Source organism: Dendrobates tinctorius, unplaced genomic scaffold, assembly GCF_039654945.1.
Source record: "Dendrobates tinctorius isolate UK_male_01 unplaced genomic scaffold, ASM3965494v1 ptg000060l, whole genome shotgun sequence".
Classification (NCBI taxonomy): domain Eukaryota; kingdom Metazoa; phylum Chordata; class Amphibia; order Anura; family Dendrobatidae; genus Dendrobates; species Dendrobates tinctorius.
The window spans coordinates 8,209,858-8,231,178 of record NW_027361728.1 but is presented as its reverse complement, the minus strand read 5'-3'; the positions used below and the strand labels follow the sequence as shown (position 1 = coordinate 8,231,178).

General features: G+C 48.6%; 1 protein-coding gene across 2 annotated transcripts in view; it reads left to right on the top strand.

Moving 5' to 3' along the window:
* LOC141092486 (probable cation-transporting ATPase 13A4) overlaps nucleotides 1-21,321 on the top strand; it is a 260,800-nt gene that overhangs the window by 90,372 nt on the left and 149,107 nt on the right. For both annotated transcript variants that reach the window (XM_073578658.1, XM_073578659.1), the window contains exon 13: nucleotides 18,379-18,440. In XM_073578658.1, the coding sequence (XP_073434759.1) occupies nucleotides 18,379-18,440 (62 nt within the window). The remainder of the gene's footprint in view (nucleotides 1-18,378; nucleotides 18,441-21,321) is intronic.

The following is a 21,321-nucleotide window of genomic DNA, read 5'->3' as shown; positions in this document are numbered from 1 at the left end:
TAGGCCCGTGCCCATATACCCATCATACATATCCTCCATCCCATAGTCCCATGCCCATATACCCATAACACATCCTTCATCTCATAGTCCAGTGCCCATATACCCATCACACATCCTCCATCCCATAGTCCCATGCCCATATACCCATCATACATCCTCCATCCCATAGTCCCGTGCCCATATACCCATCATACATATCCTCCATCCCATAGTCCTGTGCCCATATACCCATCATACATATCCTCCATCCCATAGTCCAGTGCCCATATACCCATCACACATCCTTCATCTCATAGTCCAGTGCCCATATACCCATCATACATATCCTCTATCCCATAGTCCCGTGCCCATATACCCATCACACATCCTCCATCCCATAGTTCCGTGCCCATATACCAATCATACATATCCACGATCCCATAGGCCAATGCCCATATACCCATCATACATATCCTCCATCCCATAGTCCCATGCCCATATACCCAACATACATATTCTCCATCCCATAGCCCCATGCCAATATACCCATCATACATATTCTCCATCCCATAGTCTCATGCCCATATACTCATCACACATCCTCCATCCCATAGTCCCGTGCCCATATACCCATCACACATTCTCCATCCCATAGTCCCGTGCCCATATACCCATCACACATCCTTCATCTCATAGTCCCATGCCCATATACCTATCATACATATCCTCCATCCCATAGTCCTGTGCCCATATACCCATCATACATATCCTCCATCCCATAGTCCAGTGCCCATATACCCATCACACATCCTTCATCTCATAGTCCAGTGCCCATATACCCGTCATACATATCCTCTATCCCATAGTCCCGTGCCCATATAACCGTCACACATCTTCCATCCCATAGTTCCGTGCTCATATACCCATCATACATATCCACGATCCCATAGGCCCGTGCCCATATACCCATCATACATATCCTCCATCCCATAGTCCCATGCCCATGTACCCATCATACATATTCTCCATCCCATAGCCCCATGCCCATATACCCATCATACATATTCTCCATCCCATAGTCTCATGCCCATATACCCATCATACATATTCACCATCCCATAGTCAAGTGCCCATATACCCATCACACATCCTTCATCTCATAGTCCCATGCCCATATAAGCATCATACATATCCTCCATCCCATAGTTCCATGCCCATATACCCATCATACATATTCGCCATCCCATAGTCCTGTGCCCATATACCCGTCATACATAACCTCCATCCCATAGTCCAGTTCCCCTATACCCATCACACATCCTCCATCCCATAGTCCCGTGCCCATATACAAATCCGCCATCCCATAGTCCCGTGCCCATATACTCATCACACATCCTCCATCCCATAGGCCTGTGCCCATATACCCATCATACATATCCTCCATCCCATAGTCCCATGCCCATATACCCATCATACATATCCTCCATCCCATAGTCTCGTGCCCATATACGCATCATACATATCCTCCATCCCATAGTCCCATGCCCATATACCCATCATACATATCCTCCATCCCATAGTCCCGTGCCCATATACCCATCATACATATCCTCCATCCCATAGTCACGTGCCCATATACCCATCATACATATCCTCCATCCCATAGTCCCATGCCCATATGCCCATCATACATATCTGCCATCCCATAGTCGAGTGCCCATGTACCCATCACACGTCCTTCATCTCATAGTCCCATGCCCATATACCCATCATACATATCCTCCAATCCATAGTCCCGTGCCCATATACCCATCATACATATCCACCATCCCATAGTCCCGTGCCCATATACCCATCATACATATCCTCCATCCCATAGTCCAGTGCCCATATACCCATCACACATCCTCCATCCCATAGTCCCGTACCCATATACATATCCGCCATCCCATAGTCCAGTGCCCATATACCCATCACACATCCTATATTCCATAGGCCCGTGCCCATATATCCATCATGCATATCCTCCATCCCATAGTCCCATGCCCATATACCCATCATACATATCCTCCATCCCATAGTCCCATGCCCATATACCCATCATACATATTCGCCATCCCATAGTCGAGTGCCCATATACCCATCACACATCCTTCATCTCATAGTCCCATGCCCATATACCCATCATACATATTCTCCATCCCATTATCCCGTGCCCATATACCCCTCATATATATCCGTTATCCCATAGTCCCGTGCCCATATACTCATCCTACATATCCTCCATCCCATAGTCCAGTGTCCATATACCCAACACACATCCTCCATCCCATAGTCCCGTGCCCATATACATATCCGCCATCCCATAGTCCCGTGCCCATATACCCATCGCACATCCTCCATCCCATAGACCCGTGCCCATATTCCCATCACACATCCTCCATCCCATAGGCCCGTGCCCATATACCCATCATACATATCCTCCATCCCATAGTCCCATGCCCATATACCCATCATACATATCCTCCATCCCATAGTCCCATGCCGATATACCCATCATACATATCCTCCATCCAATAGTCCCGTGCCCATATACCCATCATACATATCCGCCATCCCATAGTCCCGTGCCCATATACCCATCACACATCCTTCATCTCATAGTCCCATGCCCATATACCCATCATACATATCCTCCATCCCATAGTCCTGTGCCCATATACCCATCATACATATCCGCCATCCCATAGTCCAGTGCCCATATACCCATCACACATCCTCCATCCCATGGTCAATTTTGTGGCTGTAGCTGCGACGGTGCGGATGCCTATCCCGGACATACACACATACATACATACATACATACATACACACGTTGAGCTTTACATATTAGATACTAGCTGAAGAGCCCGGCGCTGCCCGGGCATAGTAACTAACTGTGGTTAGTTATAACAAATTATAATTATCCTCCATCCCATAGTCCCGTGCCCATATACCCATCATACATATCCACGATCCCATAGGCCCATGCCCATATACCATCATACATATCCTCCATTCCATAGTCGAGTGCCCATATACCCATCACACAACATCCTCCATCCCATAGTCCCATGCCCATATACCATCACATATCCTCCATCCCATAGTCCCGTGCCCATATACCCATCATACATATCCACCATCCCATAGGCCCGTGCCCATATACCCATCCGCCATCCCATAGCTGAGTGCCCATATACCCATCACACATCCTTCATCTCATAGTCCCATGCCTATATACTAATCATACATAGCCTCCATCCCATAGTCCTGTGCCCATATACCCATCATACATATCTGCCATCCCATAGTCCCGTGCCCATATACCCGTCATACATATCCTCCATCCCATAGTCCAGTGCCCATATACCCATCACACATCCTCCATCCCATAGGCCCGTGCCCATATACCCATCATACATATCCTCCATCCCATAGTCGAGTGCCCATATACCCATCACACATCCTCCATCCCATAGTCCCATGCCCATATACCCATCACACATCCTCCATCCCATAGTCCCATGCCCATATACCCATCATACATATTCGCCATCCAATAGTCGAGTGCCCATATACCCATCATAGATATCCACCATCCCATAGTCCCATGCCCATATACCCGTCATACATATCCTCCATCCCATATACCCATCACACATCCTCCATCCCATAGTCCCGTGCCCATATACCCGTCATACATATCCTCCATCCCATAGTCCCGTGCCCATATACCCATCACACATCCTCCATCCCATAGTCCCGTGCCCATATACCCATCATACATATCCTCCATCCCATAGTCCAGTGCCCATATACCCATCACACATCCTCCATCCCATAGTCAACCATTATGACATCATAATGAGCGGCGGGGCTTGCAACCTATGATGACATCAGGGTCGCCATGGCAACAATTGTGACATCATAATGAGGGGCGGGGCTTGATACACACACACTGTTTCCCTAGTATGCAAATAGGAGCATTATGACATCATAATGAGGGGCGGGGCTTGACACGCACACACTTTTTCCCCAATATGTAGATAGGGGCAAAAATGTTTGGTGAATTGGAATACGCGGGGTTAAAATTTCGCCTCACAACACAGCTTAGGACGCTCTTGGGGTCCAGACGTGTGACTGCCAAATTTTGTGGCTGTAGCTGCGACGGTGCGGATGCCTATCCCGGACATACACACACACACACACATACAAACATACACACTTTGAGCTTTATATATTAGATACACTTGTACAAGCACACACCCAGAAATAACGATCCATCCCCCATAAAATGTAGCGTAACATTCCTCTATGTTGCACAAATGCAGTACATAGTAACACCATACGCACCTATCCTCCACAACCCAGTCATCGGAGGGCTACAGCAGTAACCTCACAGCTTTAACCGAGTGTCTCCATGGGTACTTTAGGGAATCACTTCATAGCCTTTCACTGCTCAATACCCTTAGTGACTAGGGTGTAGAGTTCACTCGGTCAGTTAGCAAGTTGCTCTGACCAAGAATGATTTGTAGAAGCGGAATGTCTCAGTTCCCAGAAGAGCAAAGAAGTATATAGTTTACACAACGGAGTATCTGAGTGGTGTCTTTGTGCCATATTTAGGAGTCACACTAATTCTTGAACTTGACTGGTATTGAAAATAGATTATAAAGATTAGACAATGCTTTAATGAACACTAATAAGGCCAGCCTTAGTCTGAATAGTGTCCTGTGCAAATTTGTCCATTTGTTGACCTACCCCACTGTTTATGCAAAACACACGAGTGCGCATGTTTATACATGAGAAACACAACTACCATGTATGGAGTTGTGCTCTGCTTCATTTCTGGATGCCGCAGAAACTGAAAACAGAATGTTGATGAATGGTGTCAAACCCAAAAACAATCTGATATAGCTGACCTATCCAAACTATCCAAAGGATATGGCTAAGCCACCAAGTACTGAACATCTTCTCTACAGTATAGGCGAACTAGGCGGCCGCCTAGGGCGCCGACCCAAAGGGGGCGCCAGAGAAAAAATAGAAAAAATTATAAAAAATCTTTTCAAAAGGCAAAAAGTTTTAGGGATGGAAAGAAAAGTGTACATAAATTTTTTTTACCATAAATTTAAAAGAAAAACCGTTGAGCTTCAATTTACGCACGGAAAGGAGGCGCTAAACTACGATCGTGAGTCGTTTGCATCGTCTACTGACAGGTGTTTGATCCCGCGCGTTTATTTTGCTCCTAAGTTTTCAAATGTTCAAAACGAAAGCTAATTAAAACATATTTAAGGGCAAATATGACGCAAGAGAGGTTGGTTGGGTTGGCAACAATTTCAATAGAATCTGAAGTTGCTAAACAAATTAATCTCGGTGACTTAGTGTCATCCTTTTCAAAAAAAAAAGGCAAGGAAACAAAAATTTGAATTACCTATGGTCATTTTTGTTTTGTGTTATTGATTACTTTGTATATATTTGTCCTATACAACTTCTCAGAAGATTAAAGAGTTAGGAGAGAGTTAATTAATCATTGTTGTTGTGGTTTATTTTGCTCCTAAATTTATATCCCAAGTTTTCATCTACTGCCAAGAATAGTAGGGGCGCAACAAAATAGTTTCGTCTAGGGCGCCGTAATCTCTCGGGCCGGCCCTGCTTCTCTAAGTTATTGTAAGTACATGAAACTATGGATGACTACATGCAAATTCTTGTCTTTTAATAAGTATAACAGCTGGGTGTCAACTCTAATTTCAAGAGTGATACTGTTTGCTGAAACTTTGCATGATTATGCCTGCTGAGCTGCTGTAGCTAAGCTTATCATGTGTGGTGCTGTCTGCTAATACCCTGGATCTAAGGTACGATATTTGATCTGCTGTGTGTTACATGCATTAGTCAGTACAATTTCCATAATAATTATCACTCAGCTTTCTGTAGACCCCCTCTCTTAGGCTGAAATGCCTCAAAGGCCATTTTTCACATATGTGTACTGTGTATTTTTACAGCTAGGGCACATTATCTATTATAGTCTACTGGCCTCTACACGTGTCTGTTTTTCATTCCACTCTCTGTGCTAATTACACAAAATATGACTCGACACTGTCCCTCTTATGATTCATGACCTCCACTCTGTTCTCTCCTATAAAATATTCACTTTACACTATCCTCCCCTATGAACATATGGGCCCTAAGCTGGCCCTCCTTGAAAATATGGTTTGCATAGTGACTCCCCTCTCATTCTCCCCCATGCCTATCCCTTCCCATTCTGTTCCCCCTCTTCACTGTCCCTTGATTGCAGCCCCCTCTACCCACTATCACCCTCCACACTGTCCCCCAAATCTGTCCCCTCTCCATTCTCTCCTTTTCAGTGCTACCCTATTCACTCTGCCCCCACTTCACACAGCAAACTAAAAAGCAATGTTAATAGAACTGTCTTCTGCTGCATTAAGGAGGGCTCACTTTTGTCATTGCCCTCATTACCTCTTTGCTCCAGGCCTCTGCATCACTCCTCTTATTTATTTACATCCCCATTCTGCAGTGTATGACCCCTGTCTTCAACATACAGCCTCATCCTGCAGAACATCACTACTTTCAGACCACTATTGTGGCGCCCCTGAGGCTCAGTCGCCACAGAGGTACTGCACCTTCTCCTAAGGTGTAGTGCCCCACCACCTAGGTAAGTTGGGAACTCCTTTCCACACTCCAACACCTGCACCCACACACAGGATAGTTCAGCAATGGACCAGATTGCGGCTCCATGCTTAGAGGATAGCAGAGTACCTTTCGTGGGTCCTTGCTTCATAACACGAGATGTGCTGGGAGGTGGGTGGAGTTAGATATAAAAGAGTGGGAAGGTTTAGAATTACAGGTCAGTCTCAGATCAGTCTGAGGGGAGCTCAAGGCGGAGGAAGACAGTAAGTCAGGAGTGGCTGAGGACTGGTCTTAGTGGAACAAGCTCCCGAGGAGAGAGGAAGGAGTGCTGCAGCTGCCTCAGCAATCTGAGCCAGCTGGCACGGGAAAGAGAAGAGAAGGAGAGAGATGTAGAACTGCAACCTAAGCTTCCATAAGAGAAAGAAGGAACAGCGCGGAAGGAAGGAGTAGGAGAACAGAGAGGAGTTGTGGGTTGGAAGAGGAACCCTGCCTATAGGTTCTCAGCACAAGGTCGGGGCCCGGTCCCCGAGGTTGTATGGACACTTATGGTTCTGCAGCAGACATCGGTGGAGTAGTTGGCTGTAAATGCACTACTCCCATCTAAGACCTGGGACACAACAGCAACATGGATAGAGAGCCGGGATCTAGGAGGTCCCTGATCAGGCTACAGCTGTCTGTCATACAAGTAGAGTTGTTAGGAACATCTGACAGGAGGAACTTCAGAGTAACCACGGTACTGGAGCTCTTCACACTAAAGGCGCAATTGAGGAGTCGTTCAGGAAAGGTACATGTTGGCGGAGTGTTGGAGAGGAGAAGCCTAACTTGCCCGGGAGGTTGATTGAGTCTCTGCCCCGGAGGACACGGCATGGAAGCGGGCACCAGTGGTTACCAAGAACTGTGAGTAAAGCGTTGAAACTGCAAGCCCTGGTGTCCTCCATTCCTTCTTGCGTCTGCCAGCACTGCTACATTCCCTGCGCCGGACACTGCACCATCAAGGTGTCCCCACATCTACACTGCCCTGGGACAGCAGCCCTGCCTGTGGAGGACTATAACATCATTGCTGCATCCCACCATCTGTCCCAGAGGATCTGTCTGCAGCGTCGGCTTAACATCTCCCTTGCCGAACACCACAGGTGGCGTCACGGACTATTCAATTCCATTAACTACATTCCCCATTACTTGGGCGCCCAGGGCCACGGACCGGGTCACTGCTGCCGTGATACTTTCCCCCTGACACTGACCCGGTACCGAGTACCCCACAGCCCTGGGACTGGAGGGCAACCCACTATTCAGATCCTCATCCTTCAGAACGTCACTCCTTTTTGCATCCTGTTTTCAGCCCTATCCTGTAGTACAGTAATCATTTTTGCTGCCTATTCACAGTGTCAGCCTACAGTATTGCACTCCTCACATTTAAATAATGCCCCATCCTGCAGAAAATCACCCCTTCCATTCCCCTATTTACAGCTCCATCCTGCAGATAATTTCTCTTTTTTGGCCTATATTCACAGCCATATCCTGCAAAACATCACTTCTTTTTGCCCCTATTCAAAGTCCCATTGTACAACACAGTACATCCCTCCTTTTGCCCCCATTTACAGCCCTGTCTTGCCGTGCATTAATCTTTGTTGCTCCCTATTAAGAAACCCCATCCTGCAATATATCACTACTCTCATTAATATGCAGCTCCACCCTGCAGAAAATCATTCCTTTCAGTTCCATGTTTACAGTTCCATCCTACATAACATCATTCCTTTTTGCCTCTAGTCACAGCACCATCCTGCAGACCATCACTGCTTTTTGGCCCCTGTTCACAGCCACATTTTGCAGAACATCACTCCTTTTTATCCTCGATTAAGAGCCCCATCCTGCAGTAAGTCACTCCTGTTACTGACTTTCATACACACCCGCTGCTGTTCCTTTGTGTTATGAGCTTTCCACTGATATCATAGGAAGGAATGGAGCCTTCCACATATCATCCCTAACTACAGTAGGCCCAGTCTCGAACAGCAGAGTGTAAGGGAGAAGCTGGGTACAGAGATGTCAGAGTAAGGATGCAGTGAAGCGTCATGCCGTATGACTGTATCGTCGCTCTAACAGTTCTTTGCTTGCCTGTCACCTGCGTTCCACTTATTCAGTGAGGAGACAGCCTTAGCAAATAATCTGTCTCCATATTGAATATTAAAAAGAACTGGATTGGTGCACCCCCCGTTGCCTGGCGGTCTGCCCTCTGTGCAATCGCCAATAAGCTACCACTTTCTCATGTCTCTGAATGTTTTGTGTGAAAGAGGAGTCCTACCAGTTCTCCATAACTTCATTTATTAAAAGCTGTAGGGTGGAATTCACAATCAGTTGCTTCCCCAATAAAATAGGACAATTGTTCACCAAAGAATTACAACAGATTGTCTGTGCTGAACGTAACTGCATACACAGTGGCACAGGAGCTTATTGGACACGGTTTTAATAGTGGGTACAATATACCTATTGATTTCAACTCTGAGATGACACACAAGATTTTGTTTTCAATGCACACAAGATGGCACAATTGCTTAATGCTGCGGAATTAACAGAATAACTAAAACACTGAACAATTGTTTTCACTTCTAAGGGTCACATCCAGGACTGTGTTACTTTACACAGCCACAATAATTACCTCCTTCCGAAGTTCCAAAAGTTATCCCACTCGCCACCCATGCCGTATCCTCTAAAGTCCTATTACTTTCATCCCAAGCTCTACTTCTCTATGGGCCTGTTTGTGTTATCACTATCCTTTTCACAAAAATTCTAGTTCATAGTTCATCTCTCTCTAAGTCCTAAATCAAGAATCCTAAGTTCTATATGCCTACTGTGGCTTACGAAAGTAATCACCCCCTTGGCTTTTTACATATTTTACTACATTACATCCTATGTTTAAATATTTTTGTAATCCAATTTGTGTGTGATGCATCAGCACTAAATAGTCTAAGTTGGCAAAGTGAGAAAAATATAGGCATAAATTAAATGTATGGAATCAAATAACTAAAAATTGGTATGTGCATATGTACTCACCTCTTTTGCGATGAAGCCCCTATACATTTCTGGTGCAAGCAATTACCTTCAGAAGTCACATGCTTAGTGAAAGGAAGTCCACCTGTGTGTAATCTGAGTGTCACATGATCTGTCAGTATATACACACCTTTTCTGAAAGTCCACAGAGGCTGCAATACAATTAAGCAAGAGGCACCACTAACCAAACAATACCAATGAGTTCCCCAAACAAGTCACGGACAAAGTCTATAAGAAGTCCAAGTTAGGGTCCCGTTTCACATAGCGACGCTCCAGCGATCCTGACAACGATACGACCTGGTAGGGATTGCTGGTGCGTTGCTACATGGTCGCTAGTAAGCTGCCAAACAGGCAGATCTCTTCAAAGATGCAGCAATCTGACAGCAATCCATATAACCACCTCGGTGGTCATTGGTACCTTGCCACACAGCAGCTTTTCACAGGACTCATGCCTGCGTCCCTGAGTTCTGCGTCGCCGACGAGGTCGCTCGTCGGCGTTAAACACAGCGATGCGTGCTGTCCAGCGGGAAGCCGACGATGAAAAAATGGCCCAGGACATTCGAGTACGATCAGCAATATCCAGCGGGGGGGCCGGACGCCGCTATGTATCACATGTAGCGAGATCGCTGTTGCGTCACAAAATCGATGACGCTTCAGCGATCTCGCTATGAGAGATGGGGCCTTTAGGGTTGTGTTAGAAAAAAATATCCCAATCTCTGATGATCACCCAGAGCACCATGAAATCTATTATCATCAAATGGAAAGAACATGGTATCACAACAGAACTGCCAAGAGAGGGCAGACCACTAAAACTCTGACAGCAAGGAGGCAGTAATCAGAGAAGCAGCACTGAGACCAAAGGTAACCCTGAAGAAGCTGCAGAGTTCCCAATAAATAAATAATAATAACCTTTATTTTTACATAGGGCTAACATATTCTGCAGCGCTTTAAAGTTTGCACACATTATCATCACTGTCCCCGATGGGGCTCACAATCTAAATTCCCTATTAGTATGTCTTTACAATGTGGGAGGAAACCGGAGTACCCGAAGGAAACGCACGCAAACACGGGGAGAACATACAAACTCCTTGCAGATGTTGTCCTTGGTGGGATTCGAACCCAGGACCCAGCGCTGCAAGGCTGCAAGAAGAGACTGGAGTATTTGTCCATATGACTACAATAAGCCATACATTCCATAGAGGTGGCCTTTATTGAAAAGTGGGCAGAAAAAAGTCTATACTTACACACAATTATAAGGCTCATTTTGTGTTTGCCAAAAGACACATAGGAGGCTCCCTAAATGTATGGAGGAAGGTGCTGTGGTCAGATGAGACCAAAATTGAACTTTTGGCCACCAAGGTAAACGCTACATCTAGTTCCAAACCAACACAGCTCATCACTCCAAGAACACCATCCCACACTGTGAAACATGGTGCTGTGGAGATGTTTTTCGGAAGCAGGGACATGGAAAATGTTCTGATTGGAGGGGAAGATGGATGGTACGAAATTCCAGGGTATTCTTGATCAAAACCTGTTTCAGTCTATCTGATTTGAAACTGGGACGGATGTTCACCTTCCAACAGAATGATGACCCTAAACATACTGCTAAAGCAACACTCAGGGAAATTTGTAAATATTTTGGAGTGTCCAAGTCAAAGCCCAGACCTTAATCTAAGTAAAAATCTATGGTAAGATTATTGCTGTTCACCAGAGGAAACCATCTAACTTGAAGGAGCTGGAGCAGTTTTGCTTTGAGGAATAGAGACATCCAAAGTGACTTGCAGCTGTAATTGCTGCAAAAGGAGGCTCTACAAAGTACTGACTTTATTGGGGTGAATATTTATGCACACTGAAGTTTTCAATAATTTTGTCCTATTTGTTATTTGCACAAAAAAAGAAAAACAAATGTTTATAGTTGTATGCATGCATGCATGTTTGTACACATACTGATACAAACCCTCAAAAAGTGAAATTTCAGGTTATAAGGTAGCAAACTTTAAAAATGTTAAAGAGGATGAATACTGTAGTTTCTGATGCTATCTAGGCCAATACCTCAAAGGCCTTGATCTTCTTTCAGCTAAATACCTGTTTTTCAGAGCAGTTTCCCTGTTTGTTCAAACCCTGCACTTCAAGGGTCCCATTACACTTTACTAAGGCCCTACTCTTCTGGAGTCCCAGCCACATTAACCCTTCAAGCACCTCCATTCAGACTGACTCTGCAGTCACAGCAGGTTTCCAAAAAGTTAACCCAACCAAGCCTATCCAGCCTCAGTGGTAGTATGCTTAGAGAATGGTATCTTCCTATATGGCCCCCTCAGTAGCTCAGGTATTTACTAATGGTAACAGTGTCTAGCTCACGATCTTTTCTGTGATTTCCATGCCAGATCTGCTGTAGAGCTTGTCAATTCAAATGGACTGCTTCTTCCAAGTTCAATGACACGCCCTACCGTACTTTATAGCTTGATTTGAATATTTCTGTCACGCGGCGGCTGCCGCGCGCTCCTCTCTCTGCCTCCTCCCGGCCGCAGCTTACCCTTCCTCCGGCATCCTGCTTCCCTCTGCGCCGGCGTCCGCGGTCTTCTCCACGGTCCTCCCCGGCTCCTCTTCCCCGTCCGGCGGTCCCCTTCGTCCGGTCTTCCGGACCGCGCCGGGTGCACGCCCCCGCCCCTCCTGCTCGGCGGGCGCGCGCACATACTGTGCCTGGGCACACGCGCGCCTCCCCCTCCTCCTCCTACTGAGGACGCGCGCCTGCTCTCTCTCCTTTAGGTCACGACCCGGAAGTCCTCCTACCAGTCCCTATATCTGGCCGCCTCTCCCTGCCAGCGGTGCCTGAGTATCACTGTTCTTTCCTAGTGATTCTGGCCGTCCTCTTTGCACGCCTTCGTGCCCTGTCCATCCGTTGCTCGTTCACCTCTCCATTTTCCTCTCTCCTAGGTCCTGTGTCTTCCAGCCGTGCCCGCCTATCCTGTGTCTCCCAGCCGTGCCCGCCTATCCTGTGTCTCCCAGCCGTGCCCGCCTATCCTGTGTCTCCTAGCCGTGCCGCCAGTTCTGTGTCTCCCAGGCCGTATCCACCTGTCTCGTGTCTCTAAGCCGTGGCTGTCTGTCCTGTGGTTCCCAGCCGGTACCGTCAGTCCTGTATCCCCAACTCGGCTCTAGCAGTCTGTCTGTCGTTACCTCCCAGGGTACCAGCTGCCGTGGTAATAGTTACCCGCGGGCTTGCCCCAAACGCTCCCTGTATAGGGGGTGGTCCACCTGGTCAGCTCGCCCCCGGGAGGTTCGTTGCCACGGTCTAGCGGGTCCACCCCAGGTGTACCTTACAGAATACTCAGGCCATGGATTCCGCTGGTACCCCGACCCCGACCCAAAAGGAACTTTTGTTCCTTCGTGAGAATCAGGCGAGGATCATGTCGTTCCTCAAGTCAATGGAGTCCAGACTTTCATCTCTACAAACCTCCGATCCGGGGATTGCCTCCCAAATCTCCGGCTTACAGCAGGAGCTTGCTCAGCAGCGCGACACCCAGGCCCATATTTTAAACTACATAGCCTCTGTAGATAACCGCCTTCTAGCTCTACAGACGGCGGCCGCTGTCCCTGCGCCTGCGGCAGCTTCCCAGTCCTCGCCCCGCTTGGCTAAACCCCCACGCTATAGTGGGGATCCCAAGCTCTGTCGGGGGTTCATTAACCAGTGTCAGTTGCACTTCGAGCTGGCATCCCTGCAGTATCCCTCCGACCGGGCCAAGGTGGCCTTTATGATTTCCCACTTAGAGGGTGAGGCATTGGCTTGGGTGAATCCTTTGTGGGAGCGAGATGACCCGATAGTCTCCCAGCTCGCAACCTTCTTGGAGACATTCCGCAAGGTCTTTGATGAGCCCGGGCGTCTGGTCTCCGCTACGGAGTCCTTATTTTGCCTTCGCCAGGGTGCTCTCTCTGTGGGACAGTACGCCATCCAGTTCCGTACGTTGTCTTCTGAACTAGGATGGAACAATGAGGCTTTAGTAGGGGCTTTCTGGCGTGGCTTGTCGCCCCGAATCAAAGATGAGTTGGCAGGCAGGGATACACCTACGTCTTTGGAAGATCTCATCTCGCTGGCAACGCGAATTGACCTGCGTTTCCGGGAGCGTTCCCGCGAGGCCGTCAGGGAGAGAAGACCCACTCGGTTCTCTCCTCCGATGCGCAGTCCTCCCCACGCTCGGCCTTCCACCTCGGCGTCAGCCCCTGAACCCATGCAGGTTGACCGACTCAGGCCCGCAGAGCTACGCCGCCAGGAGAGACTCACTCATGGTCTCTGTCTCTATTGTGGCAGTGCCTCCCACCTTCTACGTTCCTGCCCTGTGAGGCCGGGAAACTCCTCCGCCTAGGACAGGTAAGAGAGGCCTCCCTAGGTGCCTTCGACACCTCTCTACCTTTGACCCTTCCTGTTTTGTTTATCCAGGGATCCAAACATTTCTCGGAGCTAGCCTATATTGACTCAGGGGCTGCTGGTAATTTCATCCAACTCGAGGCGGTGAAGAGATTGGGGATACCTGTTAGGTCCTTGGAGGTTCCCCGGCAGTTAGCCTCAGTCGACGGGATTCCCTTGCGCGAGACCGTAACGTTGGTCACTGAAGAGCTGTAATTACAGATCGTGGTCCTGCACCGTGAGAGAATAACCTTCTTCGTGCTGCCGTCTCTATCCCACACCTTGCTCCTGGGCCTTCCGTGGTTGAGGATGCATGAACCTGTCCGGGATTGGCGGACCGGAGACATCCTTCGCTGGGGCTGCGTTTGCCAGACTAGATGTCTTCGTCCAGTACAACCCCTCAAATGCTCGTCTCCTGTCTCGGGTCCTGCGGATTTGCCCTCGGCCTATTGGGCTTTTTCAGATGTCTTTGATAAGAAAGAGGCAGAGGCTCTTCCACCGCACCGGCAATATGATTGCCCCATCGAGCTTGTACCCGGCTCGACTCCGCCCCGGGGGCGAATCTATCCGTTGAGTCCACTCGAGTCCCAGGCCATGTCTGAATATGTACAAGAGAATTTGGCCAAAGGCTTCATCCGAAAGTCTTCTTCTCCCGCTGGGGCTGGCTTCTTTTTTGTTAAGAAAAAGGACGGGTCTCTCCGCCCCTGTATTGACTATCGAGGTCTTAACCAGATTACCATCAAGAACAGATATCCTCTGCCTCTCATCCCCGAGCTGTTCGACCGGCTGCGAGGTGCGCGAATCTTCTCTAAATTGGATCTCCGTGGAGCCTATAATCTTGTCCGTATTCGCTCCGGAGATGAATGGAAGACCGCCTTCAACACCAGGGATGGACACTACGAGTACCTCGTCATGCCCTTCGGGTTGTGCAATGCTCCCGCAGTTTTTCAAGAATTCGTGAACGACATCTTCCGAGACCTTCTGTACTCCAGTGTGGTTGTATACCTTGACGATATCCTGATCTTCTCTCCCGATCTGTCCACCCACAGAAGAGATGTCCGCCGAGTGCTGTTCCGATTGAGGGAGAATCGCCTGTACGCCAAATTGGAGAAGTGCGTCTTTGAACAGTCCTCCCTTCCATTTTTGGGATATATCATCTCCGACTTCGGCCTGCGTATGGATCCGGTGAAGGTGTCTGCCGTGCTCAACTGGCCACGTCCCCAAGGGGTGAAAGCCGTTCAGCGATTTCTCGGCTTCGCAAATTATTATCGGCAGTTCATCCCTCATTTTTCCTCATTGGCCGGCTCTATCTCATCTTTGATTCGTAAAGGAGCCAACCCGCACGTCTGGACCCCTGAAGCAGAGGAGGCCTTCCTATCTCTAAAACGAGCTTTTACCACGGCTCCCGTACTCCATCGTCCTGAGGTCGACAAACCGTTCGTCCTCGAAGTGGATGCATCAGCAACTGGAGCCGGAGCGGTTTTGTCTCAAAAATCTTCTTCCGGTAAACTCGTCACGTGCGGCTTCTTTTCCAAGTCCTTTTCCACCCCAGAGCGGAATTATTCCATAGGGGACCGAGAACTGCTGGCCATCAAGTTAGCTCTAGAAGAGTGGAGATACTTATTGGAGGGCGCCGCACATCCCTTCACAATCTTCACAGATCATAAGAATCTAGCTTATCTTCGGTCTGCGCAGAGACTCAACCCACGCCAGGCCAGGTGGTCTCTGTTCTTCGCTCGATTCGATTTTGATCTACATTTTCGCCCAGGCAACAAGAACCTCAAAGCTGACGCCTTGTCCAGGTCCTTCCTTCCCGCAGATGTCGAAGAAGAACCCACGCATATCTTGGATCCATCCCGGCTCATCACGGTGGCACCACTTTCTCTTCTCTCACCTCCACCTGGCAAGACTTTTGTGCCGGAGAAGGACCGAGGACGAATCCTCCACTGGGGACATGCTTCCAAGCTGGCTGGCCATCTCGGGCTTAAGAAGACACTTCACCTGGTATCCCGCTACTACTGGTGGCCGACTCTTCCCCAGGATGTCCGGGATTTCGTCGCCTCCTGTCTCTCCTGTGCCAAGATCAAGGTGCCTAGGCAGCTGCCTTCTGGGCTTCTACACCGGCTTCCTATACCCTCGTCCCCCTGGCAACACATTGCCATGGACTTTATTACGGACCTACCCCACTCTGCCAACTGTACAGTCGTCCTAGTGGTGGTTGATAGGTTTTCTAAGATGGCACACTTCGTTCCCCTTTCCGGCTTGCCATCGGCCCCAGCCTTGGCGAAGATCTTTGTTCAGCACATCTTCCGTCTTCATGGACTGCCCCAACATATTGTTTCTGACAGAGGAGTCCAATTTACCTCTCGCTTCTGGAGAGCCCTATGCAGATCAATGGATGTCACTCTCGACTTCTCCTCATCTTACCACCCCCAGTCCAACGGTCAGGCCGAACGGACAAATCAGTGCTTGGTGAACTACCTCCGGCATTTTTCCAATGTCCACCAGAACGACTGGGCTGAACTTCTCCCGTGGGCTGAGTTCGCCTATAATAACGACGCCAGCGAGTCTTCAGGCAAGTCCCCTTTCTTTATCGTCTATGGGCAACATCCTGGTGTACCTCTACCGGTTCCTCCTGCCTCGGGTGTACCGGCGGCTGACCTTCTGACCGGGGAATTCTCCAGGATCTGGCAGGAGACCAAGGCCGCTCTCGAGTTGGTACGTAACAGAGTTAAGAGACACGCCGACAAAAGACGCCTGGATGCTCCGCCATATCACCCTGGTGATAAAGTTTGGCTGGCCTCCAAGTTTATTCGCCTCAAGATCCCTTCCAATAAACTGGGTCCCCGTTATATTGGACCTTTTGAGATCTTGTCCCGTATTAATGATGTCTCCTATAAACTACGGCTTCCTGCCTCTCTCCGTATCCCTAATGCCTTTCATGTGTCCTTGCTAAAACCAGTCGTCTTCAATCGTTTCCTTTCTAAGGCCCCTCACTCACCTCCGCCTGTCTCCGCAGACGATGTATTTGAGGTTAAAGATATTTTGGCCATGAGGAAGCAAAAGGGGAGAACCTTTTTCTTGGTTGATTGGAAGGGCTTTGGTCCCGAGGAGAGGTCCTGGGAGCCCCAAGAGAACATCCAGGCCCCTCGAATCTTGGCCAAATTCTTTTCCGGACTGCGGAGGGGGGTGCGTAAGGAGGGGGGTACTGTCACGCGGCGGCTGCCGCGCGCTCCTCTCTCTGCCTCCTCCCGGCCGCAGCTTACCCTTCCTCCGGCATCCTGCTTCCCTCTGCGCCGGCGTCCGCGGTCTTCTCCACGGTCCTCCCCGGCTCCTCTTCCCCGTCCGGCGGTCCCCTTCGTCCGGTCTTCCGGACCGCGCCGGGTGCACGCCCCCGCCCCTCCTGCTCGGTGGGCGCGCGCACATACTGTGCCTGGGCACGCGCGCGCCTCCCCCTCCTCCTCCTACTGAGGACGCGCGCCTGCTCTCTCTCCTTTAGGTCACGACCCGGAAGTCCTCCTACCAGTCCCTATATCTGGCCGCCTCTCCCTGCCAGCGGTGCCTGAGTATCACTGTTCTTTCCTAGTGATTCTGGCCGTCCTCTTTGCACGCCTTCGCGCCCTGTCCATCCGTTGCTCGTTCACCTCTCCATTTTCCTCTCTCCTAGGTCCTGTGTCTTCCAGCCGTGCCCGCCTATCCTGTGTCTCCCAGCCGTGCCCGCCTATCCTGTGTCTCCCAGCCGTGCCCGCCTATCCTGTGTCTCCTAGCCGTGCCGCCAGTTCTGTGTCTCCCAGGCCGTATCCACCTGTCTCGTGTCTCTAAGCCGTGGCTGTCTGTCCTGTGGTTCCCAGCCGGTACCGTCAGTCCTGTATCCCCAACTCGGCTCTAGCAGTCTGTCTGTCGTTACCTCCCAGGGTACCAGCTGCCGTGGTAATAGTTACCCGCGGGCTTGCCCCAAACGCTCCCTGTATAGGGGGTGGTCCACCTGGTCAGCTCGCCCCCGGGAGGTTCGTTGCCACGGTCTAGCGGGTCCACCCCAGGTGTACCTTACATTTCTCCATCATTAGATTTATCATGATTGAAACATCAGATCTTTACTAAATACTTATCATTTTTATTTTGGGATGGGCAATTAGACAGCCAAACCACTACTTCTATAAGTACAAAGGTGCTGACAGGTTCCATTTAAAGCTTCATTTTGTTTCACTTCATTGCCACATGTGAAAAGTTCTTTGTTAAACATCTTTAATTGAAATATTTTAATATTATAGACAGGAACTTTAACAGAAGATGGCCTTGATTTAATGGGTATGATACCGTCAGGAGGTCCAAGGTACAGTCTACCTATTTTGTTTCATATTTTTGTTGTTATTTTTTTATTATAAAGGACAAGGAAAATATCTTGTTAATGTTGTGGATGATATTTAATTAGATATACTACCAGTCAGTGAAATAAAAAAAATCCTAATATACGTATGATAATATTGCAAAGATGCACATGATGAAAACGTAGTTTCACCTTAAAACTTGGCCACATATACAGTAGAATATCGTGCACTACGTCAGGCACATGTGTACAGAGAACACACAGTTGGGCTAAAGGAAGTAATAATTATTTGGATTACATTAAACAGAAAGATTAGCACATTTGATAATACACTGCTCTAAAAAATAAAGGTAACGCTTAAACAACAGAATATAACTCCAAGTAAATCAAACGTCTGTGAAATCAAACTGTCCATTTAGGAAGCAACACTGATTGACAATCAATTTCACGTGCTGTTGTGCAAATGGAAAAGACAACTGATGGAAATTATTGGCAATTATCAAGACACACTCAATAAAGGAGTGGTTCTGCAGTTGGGAACTACAGACCACATCTCAGTACCAATGCTTTCTGGCTGATGTTTTGGTAACTTTTGAATGTTGGTTGTGCTTTCACACTCGTGGTAGCATGAGACGGGCTCTAAAAACCCACACAAGTGGCTCAGGTAGTGCAGCTCATCCAGGATGGCACATCAATGAGAGCTGTGGCAAGAAGGTTTGCTGTGACTGTCAGCGTAGCGTCCAGAGGCTGGAGGTGCTACAAGGAGACAGGCCAGTACACCAGGAGATGTGGAGGGGGCCATAGGAGGGCAACAACAAAGCAGCAGGACCGCTACCTCCGCCTTTGTGCAAGGAGGAACAGGAGGAGCACTGCCAGAGCCTTGCAAAATGACCTCCAGCAGGCCACAAATGTGCATGTGTCTGCACAAATGGTTAGAAACTGACTCCATGAGGATGGTTTGGGGGCCCGATGTCCACAGATGGGAGTTGTGCTCAAAACCCAACACCGTGTAGAATGCTTGGCATTTGCCACAGAGCACCAGGATTGGCAAATTCGCCACTGGCACCCTGTGCTCTTCACAGGTGAAAGCAGGTTCACACTGAGCACATGTGACAGACGTGACAGAGTCTGGAGACGCCGTGGAGAGTGATCATGCAACATCCTTCAGCATGACAAGTTTGGCAGAGGGTTAGTAATGGTGTGAGGTGGAATTTCTTTAGAGGGTCGCACAGCCCTCCATGTGCTCGCCAGAGGTAGCCTGACTGCCATTAGGTACTGAGAAGAGATCCTCAGACCCCTTGTGAGACCATATGCTGGTGTGGTTGGCCCTGTGGGCCTCCGAATGCAGGACAATGCCAGACCTCATGTGGCTGGAGTGTGTCAGCAGTTCCTGCAAGATGAAGGCATTGAAGTTATGGACAGGCCCATCCGTTCCCCAGAACTGAATCCGATTGAGCACATCTGGGACATCATGTCTTGCTCCATCCACCAACGTCACGTTGCACCACACACTGTCCAGGAGTTGGTGGATGCTTTAGTCCCGGTCTGGGAGGAGATCCCTCAGGAGACCATCCACCGCCTCATCAGAAGCATGCCCAGGCATTGTAGGGAGATCATACAGGCACGTGGAGGCCACACACAATACTGAGCATCATTTTGACTTGTTTTAAGGACATTACATTACACTTTAAATTTGTGTGTGACTCCAAATCCAGGCCTCCATTGGTTAATAAATTTGATTTCCATTGATGATTTTTGTGTGATTTTGTTGTCAGCAAATTCAACTTTGTACAGAACAAAGTAGTAAATGAGAATATTTCATTCATTCAGATCTAGGATGGTTAATTGAGTGTTTCCTTTATTTTTTTGAGCAGTGTTTTTATATACACTCACTGGCCACTTTATTAGGTACACCATGCTAGTAAGGGGTTGGACCCCCTTTTGCCTTCAGAACTGCCTCAATTCTTCGTGGCAGAGATTCAACAAGGTGCTGGAAGCATTCCTCAGAGATTTTGGACCATATTGACATGATGGCATCACACAGTTGGCGCAGATTTGTCGGCTGCACATCCCTGATGCGAATCTCCCGTTCCACCACATCCCAAAGATGCTCTATTGGATTGAGATCTGGTGACTGAGGAGGCCATTTGAGTACAGTAAACTCATTGTCATGTTCAAGAAACCAATCTGAGATGATTCGAGCTTTATGACATGGCGCATTATCCTGCTGAAAGTAGCCATCAGATGTTGGGTACATTGTGGTCATAAAGGGATGGACATGGTCAGCAACAATACTCAGGTAGGTTGTGGCGTTGCAACGATGGTCAATTGGTACCAAGGGGCCCAAAGAGTGCCCAGAAAAAATTCCCCACACCATGACACCACCACCACCAGCCTGAACCGTTGATACAAGGCAGGATGGATCCATGCTTTCATGTTGTTTACGCCAAATTCTGACCCTACCATCCGAATGTCGCAGCAGAAATCGAGACTCATCAGACCAGGCAACGTTTTTCCAATCTTCTACTGTCCAATTTCGATGAGCTTGTGCAAATTGTAGCCTCAGTTTCCTGTTCTTAGCTGAGAGGAGTGGTACCCAGTGTGGTCTTCTGCTGCTGTAGCCCATCTGCCTCAAAGTTCGACGCACTGTGCATTCAGAGATGCTCTTCTGCCTACCTTGGTTGTAACGGGTGGCAATTTGAGTCACTGTTGCCTTTCTATCAGCTCAAACCAGTCTGCCCATTCTCCTCTGACCTCTGGCATCAACATGGCATTTCCGGCCACAGAACTGCCGCTCACTGGATTTTTTTCCTTTTTCGGACCATTCTCTGTAAACCCTAGAGATGGTTGTGCGTGAAAATCCCAGTAGATCAGCAGTTTCTGAAAT